This window comes from Trichosurus vulpecula, chromosome 7, assembly GCF_011100635.1.
Source record: "Trichosurus vulpecula isolate mTriVul1 chromosome 7, mTriVul1.pri, whole genome shotgun sequence".
Classification (NCBI taxonomy): domain Eukaryota; kingdom Metazoa; phylum Chordata; class Mammalia; order Diprotodontia; family Phalangeridae; genus Trichosurus; species Trichosurus vulpecula.
In genome coordinates, this window is record NC_050579.1 from 74,049,696 (window position 1) to 74,068,380 (window position 18,685).

Sequence of the window (18,685 nt, forward strand, 5' to 3'; positions counted from 1 at the left end):
ATTAATAAATCTTCTTAATATGCAGCAAGATCAAGTAACCAAGATTAGCTTTTTTTCTTCAGAAATAATCCACCTCAGTGATGTCACATGCTTCAATAAGTCTTGGTAAATAATCAGCTAATCCAGTTTCTTGATGTGACTACAAAATTAATATTAACAAATCAAAATAAATGAATCATTTAAAGTATCACGTGCACTCTTTAAAATAAAATCAATTTTTTAATTGTGAAGGTACAACATAAAAGGGTATCTTTGGTGGAGGAAAAGATTAAATCAAAACTTCCTTTCTATTGTCTTAAATCTACCTATTCTTTATTTTTTTAAAGAAGTTTATTTATCACACAGTTACCCAAAGTACTATGAAGGCCACTTTTCATCTTATTAGAGCTATGTAATATTTCTTAACATGTCACCATAAAAACACATTATCAAAAAAACCAGATTCTTTTGAGAAATATCAAGGAAATAAAAAATGAACATTCCCAGTACACTTGTTAACTCATGCTTAATTCATGAGCAGGCTACACCACAGTACTGTCAGGTTGTGAATGTGGCATCAAGATAGTAAAAGAACTGAACAGAGAGCTACTGAATGCATCATAAATATCAGATCACACAGATTGTAAATTCAGAAAGATACTATGTAGGTTCCCAGTTTAAATTAATGCCACAGAAGCTTCAGTAATGTCAACATCAGGACTCTCTGAGAAACGCATATTTATTTAATTGGGATAATGGGGAAAGAAATGACATTGATTTCCTTTGTCAGTGTAAGAAGGCCCTAGAGAAGAAAAAGAGAATTCCACTGTTAGCACATCTTTTCCAAACCAAGGCAAATAAATGTTGGCATCATCTTCAGATGAAAGTGAAGTTGTACAGTTCAGATAACCTTCTAGGAAAACGAAAGCTATCCTTTTTTGGTAATATTTCCCATCTTTGAATTCACTCAAAAGATAGACAATAATACTGATATTTTGATAGCACTTTAAACGCACTCTCAAATTTGATATGCGCAAGAACTCTGGTGTGTTAGTACTAGTTGTTATAATCCTTAATTCCTGCTGAAGATCATGGTATCATATAGCACTCAAAGGAACCTCAGAGGCCATCTCATATAACCTCCTTATCTTACAGATGAGTGATCTGAGGCTCAGTAAAGTTTCAATGGTCACATAGTAAATAAGAATCAGAAATAAGATGCAGATTCAGGTCTTACCTCACTCCAAGTGCTGTGTTCATTTAGTTACATCATTCAGTTCTTCAAGCAATGCATACACACACAAAAATTGTTCTATATCACACATAGATAATATCTGCAGCAAAAGTATATTTCATCTGAAACATATCCAAGTGCAGATAGGAACCATTCATGAAATTCAGGCATTTCTTATTAAACTTTTTATTCAATGGAGCCTTTACAACCTATTTAAAATGTCACATTCCAATGGCAGAATGTTTGAGAAAACAATTACCACATATGCAAGTACTTACAGACAAAAATTTTGGAATAAATGAATCAAAACTAAGCAGTATGTATATGTATACCATGATCAAAATGCAGGTGAGAACCCTGGAGTACCTGAGTTTTCAGATTATTGGCTTTCCAGATACAGTGACTGCATTTTGACCCAGTTCTATTAAACGCAGCCCACCCCATAAAGAATGTCTTTGGTTGGTAGGCACTATATCATCAAAGGTTAGGCAAAAGGTCCTTAGGTATGCTCAAGGCTTATCTTCAGATATTTCCTCCAGATGAAGGTCAGTTTGAGTTGTAAGGAAGGACTCCCATGTAGCAAGGCACTTTGGAAAAAAAAGAAAACACACAGGGTAAGATGAGCTATCCTTTCTTTAATATTGACAGAAACAACACCAGTTGATAAATGCTCAATTTCACCTCATTTTCTCCCACTCAACTAATCTGGAAACCTTACAGTTATTTTGGCCATTCCTTCTCCCCCTACATCTACTCAGCCAATTCTGCTTTCATAATATCTCTCCCTTCTTCCTAATCTCACTTTCTTAGTTCAGGCCCTCACTCCCTCTTCCTAGCATTTGAGAAAAAGCCTCCTGTCTCTATAGTTTCAGTCTCTATCCTTTTTAATCCATTTTACTTCTTGAAGCCCTATTGATCTCCTTAATAGTCTGCTTTCTTCAAGTCACTAGCCTGCTTTTAAAAATCTCTATTGCTTTCCCATTAAGTCATTCATTGGTGCAATGGACAGAGTGTGGGGCCTGAGAAACTTCCAAGCTGTGGGGATGCTGGGCAGGTCTATCTTGGTTTCGTCATCTGAAAATGTGGATAATAGTAGCACATTCCTGTTAGAGTTGTTGTGAAAATCAAATAATATTTGTAAAGCTCTTAACACAGCACATTGTGGTGCTTAATAAATGTTTATTTCCTTCTCCTCTATCTAGCAAATAAAATCTCCCCTCCTTAGCCCGGCACTCAAAACCCCCTATAATCTAAACTCCAACCCATTTTTCTGCCCTATCCCATGCTACTCTCTTTCACATGGGCTATTTCTTATTAAATTGGATTATTTAACATTTCCTGCACACGTCCCATGTCTACCCACCTCCCTGCATTTGTCTGTACTATTCCCAGTACCTGGAAATTTCTCCTCTTTCATCTACCTGCCAAAAACCTACCAAATGTGCCCCCAAATGGTTTCTTCCTCCACCAAATATTTCCTGCATCTTTTTGTCCCATCTTCTTTGTATGTTGACCCAAATATGAACCAAATCGGACTAATGATGTTGGAAAAGTCGTTGAAAAATGGACACATTAGTGTATTGTTGTGAATAGAGTTGTGAATCAGTACAACTACTCTGGAAAGCAGTTTGGCATCATGGAAATAAAGTGACAAAAATGCCCATACCTTTCAACCCAAAGAGTCTACTACAAGGCATATTACCCAAAGAGGTTATTGATAAAAAAAAAGTCTCTTTTATTCAGTAAAATACTTTTTGCACCAAAAGTGCCACTTACAACAGCATGTTTTTGTGGTAGTACATAACAAAATAAGATAGATGCTCATCAACTGGGGAATGGCTGAACAAGTCGTGGTATGTGATTAAAATGGAATACTATCGTACTATAAGAAATGATGAGCAGGATGCTCTCAGAAAAACCTGGAAAGATTTGTGTGGACTGATGCAAAGTGAAATGTATTGCGTACAAGTAACAGCAATATTGTAAAATGATCAGCTATGGGTGACTTAGCTCTTCTCAGCCATACAATGATACATGACAACGTTGAAGAACTTATGATGAAAAATGCTATCCGTCCCCAGAGAAAGAAGTGATGGTGTCTTAATACAGATTGAAGAATACTTTTTTTTTACTTTCTTTTCTTGAGGTTTTTTTTTTTTTGGTGTATGTTTTCTTTCACAATATGACTATGTTTTACATGACTACACATGTATAACATATCAAACTGCTTGCCTTCTCAATAAGGGGGGTTGGGAAGGGAGGAAGGGAGAGAATTTAGAACTCAAAAATTTAAAAACAAATGCTAAAAATTGTTTTCACATGTAACTGGGGATAAACAAAATACTAAAAAAAAATAAAAATAAAAATAAAGGGTATGAGAAAACACATGTTCTGCCTTCCCAATAGAGGGTTTCAGATCTAAATAGAATCTTAGAGGTAAAGGCAGATAAAATTAATAAAAAAAAAACCAGGCCTGGGGAAAATCAGGTTATTTATTCAAAGTCATATTCCCAGGCACATTTGAATCTATATAGAATGAGCTAGTATTTGTCCTACATGTAACCACTCTGTTTCATTATCACTGTTTTGTGCTACCCCACTAGGATAGCTGGTCATGGGTCTAAGGATAAATACAACTTTAAAACTCAGCGCAACATAAACCCATTTTAAGTTAATTCTATTGGAATTTTATTGTAATGCTTTGATTCTTGGCAAGTTTGAAAATATTTTAGCCCAAAGGAAAATTTATCTTTGCAATCTGGTTCAAAGCAAGTTTTAAGAATTAAAATCAAAGTACATGAATGTTATTTAAATAGAACAGAGGTAGGAAAGCTCAGAGGAAAAGGATGAGGTAGGTAATATTTAAAATTTATTTTATCCTATTTGGTTTCTCTGAGTGCATAATTCCAGTGAAGTGTGCTAAATAAGCAGGCACATGTCATCGGCATAAGATGTACACAATACTTCACTTGGAGGAGCCATCTAGTGATCTTATCTTTCTGTTAAGTCTGCTATTTATATCACTCTACTGCTTGGAGATAATTTTAGTCAAATTCAGTTTCAAATGTGACACCCAAATGTCATTTAGTAAACCCCATATTAATCCCTAGAAACATTCCCCATGTAAATATTCCATCCCCAAATATTTCAGATTTCTCTGTGGTTTGAGGTAAAGAAATCTGAACATGAAATTTGTAGAAATATTTCAATTTTAGACAACTGAAATTTGGGATAAAGCACAGACATTTAGAACGGGTAGTTTCTTAAGGTCATATAATCAGTCTGGTGACAACAACTTAATTGATTTTTAAATTCTTCTAGGAATATGTAGAAAATGTACATGTATATGGCACAATGGATGTAGTGCTGGATCTAAAGTCAGGAAGATGTGAGTTTAAATTCAGCCTCAGGCATTTATTAGTGAGGTAATGCTGGTCAAGTCATTTAACCTGGTTCTGCCTCAGCTTCTTCATCTGTAAAATGGGGATCATAATAGACCTGCTTCCTAGGGTTGTGAAGGCATTTGTAAAGTGCTTTGCAAACCAACCTTGTAGTGCGATTACTATATAGATAAAGAGGCAAATATACCCATACTTATTTAAAGGCTACAGTTCCATTACTGAAAATGTCCATTTACAAAAACAAAAACAACTAAAAAAAAAACCCAACAAATAACCCTTACGAGGCAATTGTTTGCTTGCTTTTGCAAATGTCTGGAATTACTTTCAAACTTTAAGTATTATTTGAAAAGTTCTTTCATTTAATTCACTTTGTAATTTTTATTGAGGTGCCTCTGCTTAGTTTATCTCCCATTCATGGAATGCACTCCTTCCTCACTTCTGCCTCTTGGAATTCCTAATTTTCTTCAAAGCTCAGTTCAAATATCACCTCCTACATGAGGCCTTCTCTGATCCCTGCCAAATTATTCAGTATTTACTTGATACATATTTCATATATAATTATATGTGCACATTTTGGGTCACCAACAGAATGAAAGCTACTTGAGGAAGCAGACTGTTTCCTTTTCTGCCCCTGTATCCATCTGGAAAGCCTGGCACAAAGTAGATGCTTAATGAATGCTTATTAAATGAAGGCTTTTTTGATAAATTGATTACTTTTGTTTCCAGTAGATATCCCGTGGAAATGTTGAGTTGGTGACAGTGAAGAAAGCAGAAAGAAAATGGGGGTGGTACAAAGTAGGGAAGTTTAACAAACAAATTTTCATAAACGTTCAGCAACTGTAACTGTTTTAACGGCCTTAAATTACTATTTGGAATCCTGGTTTCAGAAAGTTATTCTTTTTGTTATTTTATTTCCCCCATAGAGCTACCATTAACTCTTTAAAATATATATATTATTATATTATATATATAATAATATATATTAATATATAATATAATATAATATAATATAATATAATATAATATAATATAATATAATATAATATAATATGATATAATATTATATTATATTATATTATATTATATTATATTATATTATATTATATTATATTATATTATATATTATATATAAATACACACACATATATACACACACATATGTGTATATATATAGTTGTATGTATATATACATACACACACATGCACATTTTTATATAGATATATACGTGTGTATATACATATACACATATATGTACATATAGAGAGACAGAGAGATATATATTCGTTTGGGGGGTTGGTTTTTGTTTATTTTGGCAGGTCATTTGAACCTCTGGACCAGAAATGGAGAATATGAGGAAGGGTGTTACCATGAGGGCCTGATTGAATGTTGTTAGTCAACTATCATGGTGGACAAGAGAGAACAAGGCCTCACTTCTTATTTCTGTCTACTTCACTCCTCCCCATCCCAACCCATGAAGTTCCTTCAAAAATCTAAACAAAAAAAAAAAAAAAAACAAACCTCAAACATATTTCAAGAAAACAAGTTTAAAATCCCTCCTGCCTCCAGGAATTTTCCAATTAAAAAAAAAAGGCAAAAAGGAAGATTGAAACATGCATTTTTAAACCTAGAACTGGAATTTTTTAAAAAGGTTGCAAATACAAGCAAATAATTAATTCTGCCAAATGACTAATGAGTAGGCCATTGGTTAGTTTAGGATTAGTAAGAAACTATTTTAAGAGATCTTCAAATAAATAAAAATAAAATATCAAACCCTGCTTATGTGGAATTATGCTGAGGAAAGACTGCCTGTCCCAAAAAAGGCTTTCAAAGACACTTTAGACTAGATGGACTCAACCAACTCTAAGACTGTGATATCCTGAAAGCTAGACTCACACAAGGTCACACAGCTGGATAAGTGGGACTCACATCCAATTTTGTCTCTAAATTCCATTTTCTTTCCTTTATACTATCCTGTTTAAGCGTGTTCTAGTATTTTATTCTTTAGGTGTACTAAATCTCCAGGTCATTCAGCTTTGTGAACAATGTTAACTATTTGGGTTCTTTACCTTACATATGAGAACCCCAAAACAGTTTAATATCCTCCCTTACTCCCCAAGCCACTCAGGTGGTAAGTGGAACCACAACTCAAGAGTCTCCCCTATAAGGTGTGTTCTACACTTGGTTGCTTCTCTTAGACAGCCAAGGAAATCAAGTAGTTCTGAACAATCAGCTCTGGCAAAGCCCAAGAGGGAAGCAAGATGTTCCCAGAAATCCAGGCAAGTCACAAGGTCATCTCTGCTTCAATCCTCTGGAAAATTTAAGCTCAGCTCAGATGCGAATCCCAGGAAGAGAGGGAAAGAGTAGGGCTCAGTACAAATACCTAACCGGGCCCAGGAGTCTCCAGCTCAATCCTGCTGCTCAAACCAGGGGAGTTCGAAGAAGCCAAAATGCATTGCAAGAAAAGCTGATCCTTGCATATGACTCAAAGCTTATCCTACTTATCTATCATATCACATGTTGAGTATGGACTACACTTTCAGTAATGTTTGCGTTGGGATATTCACTTTGAGTCATTTTCCGATGAGCAGTAATCCGATACATAGGGACCTGTGTCCTATATCTAGGTTCCCCAATATATGGTTATAACAAGTACTCAAACAGCAAGCATTTATTAAGCACCATAAACATGATTAACTGCCAGGTATTAATGTAATGAGGATGCAAAAATGCAACAGCTCCTGCCCTCAAGGAAAATGCATTTTATGGAGTCTGGTGGTTCAAGTAATTGGGTGAGATCAGGAAAGGTTTCTTATAGGTGGTGGCAGAAGTGAGGAGGGAATGTATTCCATAGAGTCTGGGCAACGATCTCAAAGTGGGACATATAATGTTATGGAAAGCAAGAGCAAATAAGGCAATTTGGCTAGAACACAGAGTACACAAAATGGAGTAATGTGAAATAAACCTGGAAGAGTAGGCTCAAGTGGATACTGAAGGGTTTTAAATGCCAAACAGAGGAGCATGACATTGAAGAGGTAACACAGCTACCTTGAGCCTCAGTGTTAAAAACTTTTGGAGAAAACAGGCTATAAAGCAATATACAAATGTTCCCACAGTGAACAGTGATTTAATAAGCTTATGGAATTCCCCCTTCCAAACTAAAGCCTAGGGATTTCCTTGAGGCACAAAAATGATTAAGTGACTTTCCTGGGGTCACCTGTGTCAGAGGTGGATTCAATTTCAGGTTTTTCTCATTTTAAGCTCAGTGCTCTATTCACTAAGCAACCAACCGCACACATATAAGCTATACTGGTGAGGGGCACATTACAAAACAAAATAATCCATATTCAAGTATAATATATAAAGACCTATTACTCATACATTCATCTCTTCAGCCACAGCTATACACAGGAAAGCAATTAGCATCAGTAATATCTTTTTTAAATTTCAAAGGGCCATAAGTATCAGGAGGAGTTCAACACCAAAATCGTTGGTAGTTTTCTTCAGAAAGTTAATTCAATAGCTATCTGATTTACTGACATACCAAGCTGAGATGAGCGGAAACCTCCCAGAAGGAAACACAAGATGTACTTGTTGAATTGGCTTGATTGGCTGACTTGACTTTGGCCAGTCCGATTACAAGTCAACACAGTTCCTCAGGCCTCTGGCATCATGGTATGGTGGAGAGTACACTAGATTTCAAGTCAGAGGTCCTATATTCAAAATCTACCTCAATACTTATGACTTGTGCAACTTTGGGCAAGTAACAACCTTAGTGAAGGTCTCAGTTTCCTCATCTGTAAAATGAGGAGGTTGGACTAGATGGTCTCTTGAGATCCTTTCCATCTTTGCATTTCTGATCCTATGACTCTTTTTTGGGTTCTTTTGAATGGAAAAAGAAGAGGCATCAGGTAAAAATTCAAGGAAAGGGCTGGGGACATCACAGAGAAGTGACAAGTATAAATGGACAAATTTAAGAGATTTGTTATTCTACTTCACAAAAAATTGCAATAACAAAACGATTTTCTAAAATTACAGTTCAAATTACTTCAATAAGGCTTCACATAATTCTTCATTTCTGTTATTTATAAAACCACAGAACCAATTCTACTTCCTTTTCCCAGTTGCTACACATTATTATAAAGGCAGAAGATTTGAAAAAAAAATATCACACCAATGCAAAAGCAGGGTGCTACATCCCAGGCTCTTGTTTTCTTGTGAATTTGAAAATGAATAGAATCAGCGATTTACTTCAAGTAGATTCTAGAGTCACAAAGTATGAAAAGTCAATACAAGCAAGAAGCCCAATTTCTCTTTTACATTTAATGAATGTTTGTATCAGTTGACTACTGTTTTGTATCATGCCCATAGTGAACAATGACATCTTCTTTTTGAATCACACAGTGCTGAAGCAACAAAATCATGTTTGAGAAAACTGAAATAACAAGTGACAAGATTCCGCATCCTTACATAATTTCAGTTTAGATATTTTGAGTATTGATCCCTCTGGTGCTATAGTAAATGCGACCTCCCCCCCCCCCAAAAAAAGAAAAAAAGTTCTATCCAATCTGCTGGGGGGTGGGGTGGGGTAAGGAATGGAAAGTAGTCACAAATTCAAGGTAAACATTAAGTTCACAAACCACAAAATAATCAGCTTCCTTCTCAATTCTCTTACCCTTCCTAAGATCCTAGATTTAGAGCTCAAAGTAATCTTAGAAGTCATTTTAGACCATCTTGCTCATTTTATATATGAGGTAACTAAGGCCCAGAGAGGCAAATGACTTGTCCAAGCCAATGACACAGGACCCAGCACCAGGCTACCCAATGGTCCTTTGAGGCCAAAAGCCTGAATCCTTTTGAAGGACAATACTAGAATACATCTAGGTGTCAGTGATCTCATGGGGATGGGTACTCTCTCCACTAGTGTGGACTAGGTGGAGTAGAAAGAGGTCTGAATTTGAATTTAAAAGATGTAGATCCAAAACATGACTCTCCTATTTCACTGTTTGCCTTCCCTGGGCCTCATTCATAAAATGAAGGGTCATTAGATAAGTTAGATGACCTCTAACGTACCTTTCAGTTCTAAATTTATGACCTCTATGATTCTCTCCCTGTGTGATTCTTGCCCATGTCCATACATAAATCCTCCATAGAAATTCTTTTCAATGCATTAATTTTTTTTAAAAAAAAAAGCTATCAAGATTAAGGAGTTGAATAAGGGAATCAAGAGAAATGGAGTAAACAGAGAAGCAAAAGATATTTTGGGTTTAAAAGTCTAAAACAAAAACATGGAAAGATTGATTACAAGATGAAATCTGGACTTCAAGATTAAGTTGGTTGAGTTTGACTCTTATTTCTGCTATTTATAACTTTGGGCATGCCACGCAGTGCTTAAAATTCTTACTTTGCACTCACTGCGCATATCTATTCTAAAGCCAAGGATAGCTGTTTTTACCTTTGCAACATCTCTCCTATATATGCCCTTCTCTTCACAGGCAGTGACCACTCTGGTACACATCCTCATCACCTCTCTTTGGCTTTTAAAGTCCTTCAAAACCTGGTCCTCTCTGACCTTTCAAATTTTTTGTTACACTTTCCTTCCTATCAGGTATACTCTACAATCCAGAAACACTGGCCTTACTGCTGGTCCTCACACAAAAACCCCCCATCTCCTGACTCTTTGCCTTTGCAGTGGTTGTTCACCATGCCTGAACTGCTTCCCTTCCTCATCGCTGTGTCCTAGATTTCTTCAAGACTCAGCTCAAGGTCTCCTCCATCTTGCTTTTAGATCCTTTGCTCTGAGATCACTTTACAATGTGTATATCTTGCATCTTCACAGCTACTTGCAGGCTGTGATCCTCATTAGAATTCAAATACCTTGAGACCAAGAACCCTATTTTTGCCCATCTTTGTATTCTCAGTACTTAGCACAGTGCCTGGCACATAGTAAGCACTTAAATACATGCTGCTCGATTGATTGATAATCTTCCTGCACTTCAGTTTCCTCGTCAGGAAGATGATGATGAGATACCAGATGATCTCGAAGGTCCCTTACAGCTTTAAATCATATGATCAGTTATAATTCTGACAAAATTAGTGTCTAGGTTGGCAAGAGAGTTACACTATTTTCACCCTTATTAGGCAATGCCAGGTACTGAGAAGCTCTGGCATCAATTCTCGTTAGCTCTGGCTTTCCACCTCAGTTGGTAGATTAAAGATTTGTATGGAGAAGCATAAAAAATACTAATTTCTAGAGTTTTCCTGTTGGGTTAAGTGCTAAATGGCACAGACTTTGCCATAAATTTTCTTGTTTTAAAAATCTAAGCAGGTCATACTAAGCAATAAACACTGAAAAGACATATTGGAGAAGCTCTAAATGAATGATCTTCAATGGAGACATGGTATATACACCAAACAGCAAGGGGTTGAGGACCAGCTCTGTCATTAGCTAGCCTGATGCCCTGAGAAACTGACTTCTGGGGGCCTATTTCCTTTTCTCTAAAAAGAGGTTTGGACAAGATCCCTTCTAAGATGCCATGGTTTTTTTGAGTATTAACTTTATTCAACTAGGAAGACAGCAAGTACAGAAAATTGCAAATTTGTTCCCTATGCTTGGAAAATTCTTTAAAGTAGCAAAAGACTACAAATCCACATCATTTTACAACCTGAAAGATTCTTGAGGGCAACAATCCAGCCATATTTCCCACAGTGCCTTGATGAAAAAGTCTAGGATTTTGTGAATCATTGAACAATACTGAACAGAACTATGCCATTAATCATTTGCTATTCATTCTAGATTTCCCCTACATGAAACATTTTTTTAATGCTATTTTCTTGTCTCAGTTTTTCTTTCCAAATTCACAGTTCTCTTCTGATGCCTCGTCATGGCAATCGTATTGGTACTGAGTTCTCAAAGAATTTGAAAAGATTATTTCAGCAGAAACTAAGTTCCAGAAGCTCTCACTAGAATGGTTCGAAGTGTAGGTGATCTTTAGAATGTATCAATGCAAAAAAAAAAAAATCCTTTCTGTTTCTTTCTCCACAATTCCCTAAATACCCACTCTAACAATTCTCCCCTATGGTTCCAGGATTTCCTCACATGAGTATACCTCCTTAATATAGAATGCTAGCACCCTCTCCACCACCACCATTTATTTATCTTGTTTCTTTCGAATAAGTTACATCCATCCATAGCTATGGTCCAGTTGTAGATTTCTTGTTACAAAGTCTCAGTGATAGCTATGAGGTCAAAGTTGCCTCCTCCCATTTGGTCTTTCTCTTGATTTTTTGCCTAAATTTGAAGCATTTGCATACAGACATTTGAGGTCGTGGGCTTTATTACTAGTTCCTTTCTTGGAGTTTGTGTGAATTTGTGGATGTCCTACTCCTTAATCTCCCTTTGTGCTATTTTTTTTTGTTTAGTCTTTTTTTTTCAGTTGTATCCAACTCTTTGTTGACTCGATTTGAGGTTTTCTTGGTAAAGATACTGGGGTAATTTGTCATTTCCTTCTTTAGCTCATTTTACAGATGAGGAAACTGAGGCAAACAGTTAAGTGACCTGCTCAGGGTCTCACAGCTAGTGTCATGAGTCTTCCTGACTCCAGGCCTGGTGTTCTATCCACTGTGCCATCTAGCTGCCTTTTCATCCTATTACACTCTAACTCTGCGTGATCTAGCCTCTGGACCAGTGACTAGCCCTGGAAAATATTCTCCTTTGAATGGTCCTCAACATCTCCCAAATTTTGCCAAATTCTCCTCCCCAAATTCAACCTTTGAACTATTTCACTCATTCAAAGCCCTCCAAGTTACCTACGTAAATTCCTTCTCTGTCTCATTTGGCTCAAGTCCTTTTGACTTTTCCTGCTTCTCTCATAATCTGCTCCCACACAGACTGGAAGCAGAATACCATAAAATTTTGTTCACTATTGCCTTTGGATGCATGATAAGACCAACCCCTGAACCTCTTTTATCTGCCTCCTCTAGGAAAACCTTTCAATCACTCTTCCATTTAATTGCAACTTCCTTTTGTCTTCTGGTTAAATTCATAGGAAGATGTTAGTATTGCTATCTCAGTTACTCCAGAAGTCCTTACTGGTCACTAGAAAGGGATGTCGAATCTGGAGTACTAACAGTTAAATGAAAATTTAGATATAATTGAAAAACTGCATAATTCTTAGCACGCCCTGTTCCCCTTTTTTGTTTCTGTGCCAGTCACTGAAAAAGCAAAAGGTGGTCACTCAGTCTGGAGGAAATAAGCATCTCTGTGTTTTGCCAGATTGGTCCCCAGAAAGCAGATTAAGTCTGTTACTGGTACTGCACTCAGAACTTTTCTAGTATGGTAAAATCTTCTTGAGCCTCACACCCCACTGGCAACCCCTCCTAAGAGTCAATGTCATCATTAATGCCATGATGTAGCTTCAGAGTAAGATTTCATGGTGGAAGACTTGATATACTGCCATATAACTGAAAATCAGTACTATGACATAAATTTAATAGCACTGCCAATATAGATAAATAGCAGAAATGTGGTTGTGACCCAAATTAGGTTCAATGATGACCAAATGAGAAACAGTGTTTATATGTCTTAATAACCATCAGTTCTATTTTTGGTACTCCATAAGACCCAGTACTACTTGTCTAAGATACTACATATCTTAGCTGCAACTTGACTCTAGAGTTTTGAAAACAATATTAGATTGTTAATTATATATAAATAAATTTAAAATGTAGGCAAATTACTTTAGAAAATAGCATTGAGTTCAGAAGGATGATGTTATGAAACATGTCATTCATCTTTTCAAAGAGGTGGTGGACTAAAGGTACAGAATAAGACAAACATTTTCAGATAAGGTTAATGTATTCATTTGTTTTGTTTGGTTGCACTTATTAGATAATCTATTGGGGAATCAGATATAGGTGGTGTGAGAGATGGAAAAAAGAAGGAACATTACTAGAACACAAACATCAGAAAACAAAAAAAGTTCAGGGACAAAAATAGGAAAATTTTGTTACTATCATGCTAAGCTTAAAGTGCAATTAATAAACACATTTTTGATATACAAATCTCTTTTTTGTCCTCTGTATTTTGAGAAGTTTGTTGACGATTGTTAAATTCATAATAATTAAGATATTTTTTAAAATAGTCACTTATAACTCAGTAACTTTTTAAAAAAAAATTATGACTGAATTAACTTTAATTCAGAAAAGAAATCATGCTACTATGGAAAAACAATTTTTTCTAATACTGCAGAAGCCCAAATTTAAACTTTATAATTTTGAAAGATTATATAGGCACAATTCCAGGAAGTCATCTGTTGTTTTGTAATTTTAGAAATATTAATGTTGCAAAAATAACTTGGAGTAGAATCTGGATCACATTCCTAATCTAAAAATTGCTACTTTGTCCCATTCTGTCAAGGCTAGATATGAGAGAGGTTTGCACATAGAACAATGCCAGAACACTCAGAATGATAACATCAGGCTACAATAACATCAGGCTACAGCACACAAAATGTCTTACTGGCTATAAACGCCACCTTGTGGCCAATGTCTACAATTTTGCATCTATGAAGCAAATTAGGATTCACTTGTTAAGCTGGGAACCACCATCCATAGCTGCCACTTATAACCTTCTGTCATTTAAAAAAAAATTTGCATATATGATGTGAGAAGCTGCAAAGGCATATTTGCATTGCAGGGGCAACTGTACATAAACTTAGGATACTTCTTTCTTTCTTTAAGAAGTCACAGTTAAGCTAAGCTAAGCTAAGGAGATTGTTTTCAATTACCCTGATATAGTATAGTAACAAAAGCAGCAGCAGAAAACTTTTATTTATATAGTGCTTACAATTTTTCAAAGAACTTCCATACATTATCACATTTTATCCTTTGGTACTTCAAAAGATTAGTGTTTTTATTTCGATTTTTAAAAAGCCACCCAGACCAAACCGGGATTCTTCCTGTATACTTAATTCAGACATAAATTACCATTATATTCTTATTACAAATGTGATATTATATTTCTATTACTAATGTAAACAAAATTTGCACTTAAGTAGAAAAACTAAGTCACAGATTCTCCTTAAAGAGACAAATCAAAGAGCTGGCCTTATTGTGTGCCCAAGGACAAACATTTAAGGACAAATCTAAGATGCTGGAGTTGAGGGCATTGAAGGGATCTATGCTTTTGCCAGATATCACACAATAAATATTAAGAAACACCATGAAGAATAAAAAGAATTGAATAATACAGATGAAAATAGAAACGAACAAAAATTCAAAATGAATAAAGTGTTAAAAGTGTCTTTAAAAAATAATGGAATGCTACAATCAGCTAAAATAGATGGGAAAAATATTATCCAAAAAAATGTCCTTAAAGGAATTAAGAATTGGTAGTGTTAAGGGGAATCACATGGCGAAATGAAAGACCTTAAAATAAAAATTTAAAAATACAGGAAAAGAAGTAAAGAATTAAAAGATGTGAGGGGGGGGAAATGAGTGAAATCAGTGACCAAAAATGACCAATAACTATGTCATGGCATCCTCAAGCTATCTCATCTTATAGGGCTTATGATTAACATACGGGGGGAAAAAATGACACTGAGAAAACAAAATGCAACTTATTCAACAGCTCTTGCAGAGGATGGAAATGTTGAAATTCTCTGAAGAACCTGATAACATCCTCCAAATCAAGTCAACACACACACACACACACACACACACACACACACACACACACACACACACACCATGATACTAAGTTGACTTTATGCAAAAGTGGATGAGAGAAAATACAAAAATAAATTTGAAAATATGGTTTGGGACTAAGAAAACAAGAAGCCAAAGGATCATGGGCTACTCAGATGTCTCACAATATTATATCATGAATATTTTTTTTAAAAAAGGGAGGTAATAGGCACTACATGGCAAGTTGGACACAAGTTAAACTCATTATATCTGGACATACTAGAAATCACTGGTCACTGATACAGGAGTCATTTCAGAATCAGCTGATGAAATTTCAGAGAGGAAAGATACTAGAAGAATCAGAAAAATCGTAAGTGTTTACATTAAAAAAGGCACGTGAAAAGAGACCAACAACTAGAAAATATCTAATTTCTCTCTATAATATCTTTTATTGGAAAGGCTCTGCACATATACAAGAGTATACTTGATGAAAATATGAAAAAGAAATATGTTGTTTAGTCATTTTCAGTTGTTATCTGACTCTTGATGACCCCATTTGGGGTTTCCTTGGCAAAGACAGTGGAGTGGTTTGCCATTCCTTCTTCAACTCATTTTAACAGAGGAGGAAGTGAAGCAAATAAGGTTAAGTGATTTGCTCAGAGTCACACAGTTAGTGTCTGAGGCTAGATTTGAAGTCCTGAAGATGAAACTTCTTGATTCTAAGCACAGTGCTCTATCCACTGTGTCACCTAGCTACCCCTTTACAAACAATATTCTACAACAAGTTAGATCTTCAGTTACATAACTAACAGAAAGTTATACAGAATATAGTATTTTATTAGGTTTATTGTCTGTTGGTCATTAAAAAGAAAAGCATGAGTAAAAATACAACCTTAAAAGTTCTCATCCAAAAAAGTGTGTCCATGAATCCTAGCTTATGCCCACATAAGATTTTTGATGGATGTAAATATCTTTGTTGAATGATTCTCTAAATTAATATTAAATTACATATTAAGCAGGGAGACATGCTTACCAAAGGGTTAGCCACTCTCATACTGGATTTCCTGAACAGAATTCTAAAAGAAGAAGGAATACCTATAAGTAGTGGGGGATTGGAGGAAGAGGGGAGGTTCCAGATGCTTCTATTTGTGGATTAGATCACATGCTAAAACATTACAAGGTCTCCTCCATGAGATCCAGAGCCACCCAAAAGAGAACAGCTTAAAAATACACAAAAGAAAAACAAGTGGATGAAGAATGCCAGTTAACAAGATTATGATGTGTAGTTGGATGGCAATGAATTAGTTTATCAGTACAAGTATCTTAGGGAGGCTCTGAAGACATATGATGAGCTTGGTCCAGAAATAAATAAGACTAGACTCAGCAAGATAGCATTTGGGAAACTGTACAATGCTTTCAATGATCTCAAACTGTTCATGGACATATAAATGCATCTTTTTAAATAACATTTTGCTAGTGAAGCTGCATAGCTAAAAATCATAGAATACCATCATCTCCAAAAAATCAAAAGATGATAGAGAAACTCATGATGGGTGTAATAGGTTGTAGCACATTACCAATGAAGACTAATACAAAAATAAAACATCCTCTCTCTCTCCCTCTCTCTCTCTCTCTCTCTCACACACACACACACACACACACACACACACACACACACACCCTACAAATATATGTATGTAGTGGAAAGAGTATGCATATGAATGAGTTCATGGATACACAGAATACAAAACATTTAATCCTTCAAAATACCTCTGATTTTATCAGGGTCATTACTCTTCATTAAAACCCTCAAAAATCAGCAATAACAACTAATCACCTAGTGGTCAACTATCTGGTGATGAGGCTCCACAAAGCCACTTGGGCTGGAAGTCTTCTACCTTACAGTCAAAAACATCAGACATACAATCATGATTGCAGAAAGTCAACAGTAAAAATAGACATGGCTAAAAGAGAAGAGCAAAGAAACTAGATTTTACTCAAAGGCACCATAAATAATTAGATAATATCTGTGCACCAAATAGCACACCTAACTACTTAAAGTAAAAGTTACTTGAACTACAGGGAGAAATAGGCACCAAAACTATTGTAGTCGAAGACGGCTTCTTACTAAGACAAATCTAAGGATAAGGAGGAAGTTAAGAACTTGAATAAAAAGTTAGGAAAAAGAGATATAATAGACTTCTGGTGGTTGCTACAGCACTACATTTTAACTCTGAGAGAATCTTTAAAGTGTGCGTGTGTTCTTTTAAACAACATATTTTTAGATTTTACTTTCTAATCCACTCTGTTACCTCTCCATTTTATGGGAGAATTTGTTCATTCACATTCACAGATATGATTGTAATTTGTACTTTTCCCTTTGTCCTATCCTTTTACCATTTGCCCTTCCTTCCCACTCTCACAATTTCACAAAAAAGGTTGGAAAAGAGAGAGAATAGGATCGACATCAATTAGCTATAATTGAAGTGGTCTAATCCATTCCTTTGCCCCTCCTTTCTTTATCTAACCCAGATCACAATCATTGATTCTTATACTCGTTAAATTAATTTCTATATTATACTATATGTGTGTATATATGTGGGGGTTGTGCGTGTGTGTGTGCACTCAACCCTCTTTTGCATCATCCAATAAAGAGGAAAGTTCATAAGATGCTCACTTTCAACCTCCCAACTTTTCCATGTGACTATATTCTATTTCTGGCATACTCTGATTATGAGAATTCTTAACCTTTCTAGTCTTTCTCATTTCTTCCCATGTGTATTCCTTTTTTCTTTCAAAAAAAAAAAAGAGAACAAAATCACTATCACCCTCTCCAATCTTCTGTTAATTTTCTTTTATTCTCTCTATGACCCTTGAAGATGGTGGGCCTGTGAAGGGACATGAATCCTCTATGTTATTAAAGATCCCTTCTCAAATCCCATAAGATAATACTCATTTTTGCAGGATAAATTATTCTTACTTATAAGCCTTTTTACTTGTGTCTTTGGAATACCACACTCCAAGATTTCATCTCCTTTAAAATATAGTCTTAAGTGATTCTGTCATTTCTAGGTACCTGAATTATTTTTTTCTGGCTGCTTATCGTACTTTTTCTTTGACTTAGAAGTTTGAGGTTTTGACTGTGACATTCCTGGATATTTGAAATTTAAGATTTGCTTTCAAGAGCTCATCAGCAGATTCTTTATATTTTTACCTTGCCCTCTATTTCTAAAATATCTAAGAACTTTTCTTTGATGATTTCTTGGATATAGCATTTGACTTTTTTGTTTGGTCTAATATGCATTAAACTCTTCCTCCTTGATCTGTTTTTAAACTTAGTTGCTTTGATAGTCGATACTTTATAGGTTCTAATTTTTAGTTACTTTG

General features: G+C 35.4%; 1 protein-coding gene across 1 annotated transcript in view; it reads right to left on the reverse strand.

Moving 5' to 3' along the window:
- Positions 1 to 682: 682 nt before the first annotated feature.
- Positions 683 to 18,685, reverse strand: part of SNX7 (sorting nexin 7) — a 126,161-nt gene continuing 108,158 nt past the window's right edge. Inside the window, exon 9 of the mRNA XM_036769205.1 lies at positions 683 to 1,800. Within this exon, the coding sequence (XP_036625100.1) occupies positions 1,723 to 1,800 (78 nt within the window). The 3' untranslated portion in view covers positions 683 to 1,722. The remainder of the gene's footprint in view (positions 1,801 to 18,685) is intronic.